This window comes from Argiope bruennichi, chromosome X2, assembly GCF_947563725.1.
Source record: "Argiope bruennichi chromosome X2, qqArgBrue1.1, whole genome shotgun sequence".
In the NCBI taxonomy this organism is placed as follows: Eukaryota; Metazoa; Arthropoda; class Arachnida; order Araneae; family Araneidae; genus Argiope; species Argiope bruennichi.
The window spans coordinates 55,854,703-55,864,288 of record NC_079163.1 but is presented as its reverse complement, the minus strand read 5'-3'; the positions used below and the strand labels follow the sequence as shown (position 1 = coordinate 55,864,288).

Below are 9,586 nucleotides of genomic sequence, written 5' to 3'. Positions count from 1 at the left end.
TCATATAAAGTCTTAAAAGCCCCCCCCTTTTTTTTTGCAGAAACAGTGCACATTAGATGTTAATGAAAAACATGTCTCCATATTATTTAGAAGTCTTCTGTAGAATATAAGTTAAGATATTAATGTTAATTTTTTTTTAATCAGTAAATCACCTGCTTTGAAAATGTATCAAAGAAAACATTCGTTAGGCAAAAAACACTTTTAAATAATTTCAAGATTCATTAATATCAGGAAATTCAGAACCGTCTAAAAACAGCAACAGAAGTAATAAAAAAAAATGTGGAAAACAAGTAAAAGCCACCTGAAGACAATAAATAGTCCAAAATTTTTCGTTTGTACTGAACGATTGACACATTTTTTCTCCAGCATTTGCTGTAGTGAAATAATACACAAAGGAACACTTATAAAAGGAATTTGTATTAAATATCCATTAAATAAGTAGAAAGATTACTGAAAAATATATTTTAAGCTAACATGTCGACACATCGTTTGGAAAAAAAATACCATTCCTTCCCAAACCACGTTGTGGGAAAAGCGTTGTGGCTTTCTGATACAAACAACTCAACATATAAATAACAGTGCCCCTCTCACTCAAACGGTCCTACCTATGAAAAGTACGGTTTGCGATGGATTCGTCCTTCCCATAGGGATAAACGTTGCGATTGAAGCGCTGTTAACCTGGAATGTACCAAACTTTGAATAAAGGCATATAAATATTAGACATTATTTCATTTAGTAATGAATGAAAATATAATGTTTATATGGGAAATATTGATCGCTTTTATTATTACAAAACAAAGATATTAAGTTAAATATTCTATTAACTTTATATAATTGAGATGACATTTATTAGCTATTTATCCATAGATATTAAAATCTCGCATTTTATTGGATTTGGAATTGCGAACAAAAAGGTATTATGACATGCGAATCAGATGCTTGGGAACTGTACAGTAATTGGAAAAAAATTCCGACCACTTCAAATTCAATTCCACGATTTTATTATAAAGTAACTATATTTTTTTTACTATTGTTAAAGCTTTACAGTTGAATATTCATTTTCATGATGAATTTTTTTGCATCTTAGTTATTAAACTTGTATATGATCAAATGTTTGAATTTATTTGTGGTTATAATCTGCATAATGATATATTCTAACAGGAAAAGTGCTCTTTCTGCAGTAGAGAGAAAATATTTTATTTACAATATGTAACTACATTTCCTTACCCATGATCTGTGAAATTTTACAAATTGTACTTGTATGATACTGCTGTGAATGAATTATATTATAAGATTAAAATTTATGGAGAGATATTCATTTATTTGATAAATCAGGGGAATTATAGTATTTTAAAATTATAGCTTTAATTCGTGATTTGACGAGAATACTTTACAATTGCTTTTTTTTTTTTTCTAATTCTAAAAGTCAAAATACTTTGGGGAAAGAATATTAATAAAAGGAGTAAATATTAAAAATTAATTTAAATATTTTAAGTATAAGAGCAAATGCATTATATTACTATCAGTTAAAAAGCATAAATGTACATCTTAAGATTGTTGACTATCAGTTTATAATAAATTTAAATTCATAACAATATTGAAAATATTTAGGTATACCCTAACAGTGGTGTAGCAAGGATAAGTAATGCCTGGAACACAGTAAGATTTTTTGCCCCTTGTCTTCATCATCGCTTTTGCTAATGTAAATGGCACCCGAGGCTTGGATACTATTTTTTCATACTTTGGTAATAATTTTCTTGAGAAAATGACAGATATACTTAGCATTATTTATTTATTTTTTATTGTGCCTCCTAAAATTAGACTAGGAACATCTATTCCTCCCTCCCTCCCTTCGGTGTGCCATTTTTTTTTTCTTGAAATCATATGAATTGCTGTATTTGTAATAAAAGTAATTTCATAAGTAAATTGATGCCATAAATTCATTTCAATCTTATTGAAATAATATATGTATTTATTACCTGTAATAAACCTAAATAATGAAAATGAAATAAAAGTGTAAGATTATTTTTTCCCCCCATTTCTTTTAATCATCATGAATATTTTAGAATCAAAACATTCTTTAATCTTCTCTTAATTACATGCTTTCCAATGTTGTCTCATTTCTTGAAATTTAATGATTAAAATTTTTTTTATGATAAAACTATTGTCATTCATATAATTATATAGATAAATTATAACCTTTTTTTAATAATTTTTTGCTTTACATTAAAATTTAATGTTAAAGAAAATTGGATTGCTTTGAAACTAAAATTATTTTCATTTATACTGTAATAAGTTTCTAAATTTTTATAAAATATTTTTACATGTTTAATATAAAATTTATTTGAATGACAAATTTCTCTTCTTTCTTTCCATGAAATTGTTTTCATTAGTATAATTAATTGAATCCCAAATGATTTCATATTAGTTCTTGTAAATGAGGTATTAAGGTGTTGGAAAAAAAAAGTTATTTTCTACTCAAATGGTACATATACAATCAGCTCATTATTGTGAAATTATGGATTCTGAAATTCTAAGAAGTGTTTAGATTTAAATTCTTAATATTTGATAAAAAATAATGCTATATTAGTTGCTGTTAAATATTTGAATTGATTAATTACTGATGAAATCTTGTAAAAAAATCTATTTTAAATCTAATACTAATTTTGTCTATTAAAAGAGGGAAATCTATTTTAAATACTAACATATCCATTTTTTATTTGCAAAATATTGTAACCACATTAGTTTTAATAAAACTGATAGAATAATAAATTAATTTTGTCATATGTTGTCTATTCGTTAGATTCCATATGAAGATGGTAGTTTATGTCAAAAACTCCGCGAAGAAGCCAGGTAATAACAATTTTTTTAAAAATAATTTATATTTATGCAATGTATGAGTATTATCACTTTTTTTAATAGAGAAATTTAATCAAATGTAAATTTTTAAAAAATAATCATTGAATTATGTATTAATTTTATAGTTTAATGTTAATTTTGTATTATATATATATATATAATGCCCTATTATAAATTTTGATTATGAGTAGCATGAATGCACTTATAATAAAAATTAAGGTAAAAGTGTAGTTTAGTGTGCCCCTTGTTGCGCCAAAGATGCCAAGTCGCCAATAAAGATGGCGGACAAAATTAACAAACTAGAGTTGGGTCGTTCGCGAACGAATGGATCGGAACGTACGGGTCATCTAAGTGAATGAATTGATTCAGGTTGCCATTTTCTGTAAATGTTTTTCGTTCACGAACGACTGTGTTTACCCTACTTTTCCCATTCTCGAACTTCTGTGTAGACCTTGGTACTCTCTATTGCGGTTTGCACTCAGCAAGGGTGAGAAGAGGTTGCAGAGGTAGCAATGTCGCGCGGGAAAAGAAGGGCAGTTGACCTTAATAGATAAAAATGGCATGGTTGGAAGGATTTTTTCAGTGATTTATATTTTTTCCGGTCATTTAATCGATGAGTTGGAGGGTTGCATGGGGTAATGAATGATGCCATTGAGGTTAAAGCATTTTTGCTTTGATGCTATCGTTTCTAAATAAGGGATTTCAGTCTTTTGATCGTAAGGTGATATATTGAACCGGGAAGGGGAAATATGCGCGCTTTTATAGATTGATGAAAATTCATTATCAGAGTATATGTTTGCAGATATATTGCATTTGCAGAGTGAAAATAATGTTTGCAGAAAATGTGAGATTAAAGGAAAAAAAGTAATTTAAAAGAACTCAAATATTGCTTGCAAATCTATCTTTGTTTGTAAATCTATTATTTGCTCTAGGATTATTTCATATAAAAGTATTATATGAAATGAGTGTAACAATATTAAAATATATTAAATCAAAATTTTCTTTCTTAAGTTTGACAGGTCGGTTGATTTTTCTTAAGTTGCAGGCATTGTTAGCAGAATATACTATTTATTTGGCAAATAAAAATAAGTTATATCACCTTTTCTGCAACAGAGAGTGAAATGGATTGATTCGTTCACTTTAATAAAATATCTGGAAGCTTATTTTACAACAAAATAATAATATTCATTCATTGCCCTTTTACTCTCAAATGAGTAACATATATATTTTTCCTAATGTTTTTATTTCAATAAAGTAGCTTCAGAATGAAAAGAATTAGAATGTGTTTTCTCCGTAATTTGAAAAATTTATTTAAATGCAATATAAATATTTTATTGGAAGTATTTTTTAAAAAGTATTTTTCTCTTACAATCAATTATTTTCACAATATACTATTCTTGGGAAAAAAAGATTCCAAAAGTATACTTATTTAAATGTGCATGCAAGTTTTATTTAGTAAGAAATTGTTTTGTTCTTTCTTTTGATCTACAATTTCATAAAGAATCATTTACATCAAGAGGGGAAGTTACGCTTTCTATAAAAAGCACTATTTATTTAATTGAACAGATATAATGAAATAGGTCAGAATTTTTTTTGAGTAATTATCTTTTTAATATGATACCTATTTTTTGCATGCAAATATTATATCAAATTATAGATTTAGAAGCAGATGCTCAACTTTTTTTTATTGTTTCACATTAAAATGGGAAAACATAGAATGCCAAATGTTGATTTAATTTCACTTTTATAGAGGACATATTATGTTATAATATCCGACACTATATATCTATTAGCGGTTATCATATGTATAAATGTTTTCAATTTGTTTGTAGATAATTACTCTAGGGAAACGACAATATTTAGTTAATGTTGAATACGCTGAGAAGTACAGAGAAAAAGAAGCCCAAAGAGTTTATTTTTCAAAAGATAGAAGAAAATGATATAATTTTTATTTTCTCGCATTCCAAATTTTGAAAAATTCATTATTATGTCATGATATTAAAAAAATTATGGTGTTTTAAAGTGGTATAAAATAGTTTTGTAGAATAATATGCCCCGAAGTTATTGAGTAAAATTTTAAAATGTTGATTAATTTTATTTCATTAAAAATCTAATTTAAATTCCAAAAAATCCATTCCTAGCTTCAATTATCCGTGAGTGGGGTTTGCCTTCAATGTTTTGATTCGTTTTTGTATCCCACAATTTATAGATTGTCTTTTTATAAACTTTAAAATATTTATAAAGATGTATATTTATTATGCATAAAAAATAGCAAATAAGAGTGGCTACACTGCTAAATTAAAAGTGGATTCCACTCACATATGTTACAATTATTAAGCATGCAAATACTATTCTTATCTTACACTCAATGAAAAAAAATGAGAGAAACTGTGCCAGAGAAAAAACTACAGATTTCTATAGTAAAGTCTTTTCTTAATTATGTTATATAAAAATGTTGATAAACACAATATTATTTATTCCTTTTAAATTATAACATATTTTAAAGCCAATCAGTGTTATTATAAATAGAAATTCAGTATCTGAGAAAATGTATACTCATCATCTATATTATATAGATAATTCAATTTTTTATGAGCCTCGTCCTAAAAATTTATCTGGGATCACCAATAATCAAGCAATGCCACTGTTAAAAAAATGTATTTATTAAGTAAAAATTTAGGTTTTATTAATAAAAAAAAAAAATCCCTTGCCTTCAAAAGGAAAATCTTTTCATCTGCATTTAAAGTAACTGAATAATTGAAAAGCAATTAAGAACACAAATACGCTGTCGCTCAGTAACCTAACAAAAAAATGCGGGAGGTAGGATTGGTCAGAGGGTATGTATTCATCTCCCTGATGTTTGTGTGAAATACTACACACACTCACACACTTCAAATCACAAAGAACTTCTGAAAAAGTAGAAAAATAATTGCGCATGTGTCTTGTCACATTTCTCCCACAATTATGGCTACCATCTAGATTCAATAGAACTGCAAAATACCAGTTTGGTCAGTAATGTAATGAGTCACGAGCAACGAACGAAAGAGCCAAATGATTCGTCTGTGAACGAAAGAGTTAAATTCTTTCGTTCGCGAGCGAAAGAGTAGGGTCTTTTGTTCGCGGATGAATGAATTGGGCTCTTTCGTTCGATCAAACGAAAGATTAGGCTATCAATCACCCTGTCGTTCGTTCACGAACGACATGAAACGAACGGATCAAAATGGTGAACGAACGATTTTAATCGATACTTGAATAAAACAAACACTTCTGCAAATCAGTTACGGTTACCACTTTCTGCATTAAAATTATGATCTATCTTTTTATGTATTTTAAATTAATGGTGATTTAATTAGATTTTTTGTTTTTCCTTAGAGCAGTTTTTATTGAACGAAAAAATAAGGAATTATTAGACAATGAAGATTTAAAGGTAAGTTGCTTTGTAATTAATTTTATGTTACAATTTTGATTCATTAGTATTATTTTTGTTGTTTGTTTATATTGACATTGCTATGGAAGTGATTTCTTGTGTTATATTGTTTGTTTGAATTTTTAGAAAAATACTTAATCTTAACTTATCCAGATAGACAGTTGGCCATATCAAATGTCATAATATACTTCTTTAGAATTTGTATTATTTCTAAATTTTTACCAAAATTTTAAATTGAAATATAGCTGCTTGGCTTGAATACCTGAAAATAATAATATTACTTAATTTGATGAAAATCCTTTCTTTTTATTTAAGATTCTCTTATTTTTTTTTTTTTTTTCGGGAAAGGAATTATGGATGTTACTTGAACAAAATCTGTCAGCACCATATGCAAATGAAGATCATATGATTAATTATTTGGATTTCAAAAAGGTTTCTAATAAAAGTGATGAAAAATTTAAGTAAGTTGGCAACACTTTAGAACTTTAACAAAATGGAAATGACTTCCACATCCGTTTTTTTTTTGTTGTTGTTAGTGTTTTAATAAAAAATGAAACATTTTCCATGTGATTTTTGGTTTTAGTCAAAGAAAAGATTGAAATTTTTATGAACTTTTTTCTCTTTATTTGATGAAATATTTGATTTAGAAATTATTCTGGTTTTCAGTTTTTTTTTTTTAGTGCTAGCTTTTCATAAAAAAAGGGGCATTTCGATTAGAGTACCTTTAATTTTCTGCATTGTTTATTTCTTTTTAATTGAATTTCAATTTTATAAAACCTCTTTTTATCAAAATCAGACTATACATTTCAATTATATGAAAGTAATTCAAGCATTTGAAAGAATTTGAAAATTGAATTAATCAATTTTTTCACTGCATGTTATATCTGCATCATTATCCTCTAATCTGATGAAATCTTTAAGAAGTTGCGAAAATCGAGTTTTTAAATTAATATTAATTAGATTTTATATCAATTATGTTATGTTAATTATTTAGATTCTTATATTAATTATAAATGCTTTAATAACTTATTTTATAAGTTTTTATTAAAATCAAATGAAACCATTTTATTTCTCAAATCGGCAAATACTTTGTCTTTTTTATAACTCATATATTCCTTTGTGTATATTAGATTTGTAAGTAGTTGGTAAGTAACATAGTTTATAAATTAGCTGTTAGTTAATAAAAGATAAACAATTTCTATTTCAAAGTGTTTTAATTTTATCAAAAGTCGTGCATGTTAATAAAGTATATTTGTCTGTTATGCAGATGAATATTCTTGTATATAGAGTTACAGTTTAGTTACATATTTCTTTCTGTAAGACATATTTTATTTTTAGAGTTTGTGAAATAAGATTACTATGTTGAGAGTTTACTCTCACTAGGAAGACGATTATAAATTATTAGCTTTATTTTATACTAAAATTATTTTACTTATCCATAATGCTATTTTAGATTTTTGTTGTAGATTTCAAATCACAGTGGCATTTTTACTTTTTCCAGCCAAAGTAATTGAAGAAATAACATTTTGTGTTAAAACTGCATGCTTCTACATGCTTTTCAAAATATTTTAAGGCTTTCTGAAGTCACAGTACAATCATAACAAACAGTTTAAGAAGTTCTGCTGTGTAATATAGCAAGGCTACTAGCGTTTTCTGATTTGTAGTTTCGTTTGTAGAAATAAAATGCCTGCTATGTTAAACAAACATTATGAATAAAAGGCACATATCATTATAAAGATAAATAGAAAGTAACTTTTTACTAATGCAGCAAGTTGAATTTTCTCTTATTTCTTTTTAAAAATAAATTTGCAAAAACTTTATGCAATTTTTATTTAGTATAAATAATATGTATCATTTTCATTGTGATCAAAATATTGTTCTTTAAATATCAAGGAATATAAACTTGGTATATATTATTTTAAAGTGTTATTTTTTCTTTCTTTGTAATGTGTATTTTTTATTTGGAGAATTGGGAAACGCTATACGGTACATTTAATTATTATTAGTTTTATCGCATGCTTTTATTAATTGATAATATTGGAAGTAAGAAGCATAATAGCAAAAAATGTGTTACTGATTCAAATATTAAAAATCATTTAAAGTTTAATGTGCATTAATAATTTTCGAAAAAATAATCAAAACATTCCCTTAAATAAGTGTTAATTCTGTTAATATTGAAATAAAATGTATGTTTTCTTTTTTAGTCTTTGATTTTTATTCATTTGCCATTTAATATAATTTTAAAATTGTATTTATTGCCATTAGTTTGATAGTGTAATTGAATTTGAGGTGAAATAAAAGCATATTGAGCTTTAGATAACATAAAATGAGTGAAGTTACAACTTTGGGAAATGCAATTTATGATAATTTGAGTAATTATGTAACTCCTTAACTTTAATATTTAATTTCCAAATTTAAATCCTGTCTGTGAAATTTTAATTATCTGAAAAAGTTTGTTTTACATAGGCATTTGCAGATGATGATTTTAAAAGGAAGAAGAGTTCAGAATGAGCTCTTCTTTCTTTCAAAATCATCATCATTAATCTGAACAGTGAAAAATGTTGTTTTTGAAATCATCACTTCATATTTGCTTTCATTGTCTTTCAACATTTTAATTTTTTTATTTTTAAACTAATTGCTTGCAATGCTGAGTTCATCCCATAATTAAACTTTTTATTAAATTTTAGCTTTATAACTCTGTAAAATTTATTCCATGAGTGCTCAAAAATTACATGCAATAACATTTAACCAAACACAGCTATTAAGGATTTTTTTATCGATATTTAATATTTACCTTGAATCATGTATTTAGATGTTAATTCATTAAAGAATCTTTTTGAATGAGTAAACAGATTATCTTTAAAAAAAATCAAATCTGAGTAAAAACCTAAAGCAACTTAAATATTCATTAAGATAGATATCTAAGAGAATTTGTAGAACAGAGTTGCAGGTTTGCAAATTATATTAATAATTCTCTCTTGATTAATATATATATATATATATATATATATATATATATATATATATATATATATATATATATATATATAATTTTATTTTTTTCCTTTTACTGATCTGTCCTTTACCAAGCAATTGAAATTAAATATTTCAGTTCTGATTAATTATCTACCTATATTCAACTGTATCGTAATAAATCTTTGGTTTTTTTTTTTTTTTTTTTTTTTTTTTTTGTTAAAATTATATTTATTTTAATTTAAAATATAAAGTGTACAATGCTAATTCAAAGCAAATTATTCATTGTTATTGAAATATCAAATTCTTTTTATGTCTTATGTAGTT

The 9,586-nt window shown here is 25.6% G+C and overlaps 1 protein-coding gene across 4 annotated transcripts in view; it reads left to right on the top strand.

The window, feature by feature from the left end:
• The first annotated feature begins 657 nt into the window (after positions 1-657).
• LOC129960855 (serine/threonine-protein phosphatase 2A regulatory subunit B'' subunit gamma-like) overlaps positions 658-9,586 on the top strand; it is a 33,481-nt gene continuing 24,552 nt past the window's right edge. The window contains exons 1-4 of one of the 4 annotated variants that reach the window (XM_056074553.1): positions 658-1,009; positions 2,804-2,853; positions 6,237-6,286; positions 6,635-6,747. In XM_056074553.1, coding sequence (XP_055930528.1) covers positions 936-1,009; positions 2,804-2,853; positions 6,237-6,286; positions 6,635-6,747 — 287 coding nt within the window. In that variant the 5' untranslated portion in view covers positions 658-935. Of the gene's footprint in view, positions 1,010-2,803; positions 2,854-6,231; positions 6,287-6,634; positions 6,748-9,586 lie in introns of all 4 variants that reach the window. The other 3 variants (XM_056074554.1, XM_056074552.1, XM_056074555.1) reach the window with 3 other exon arrangements.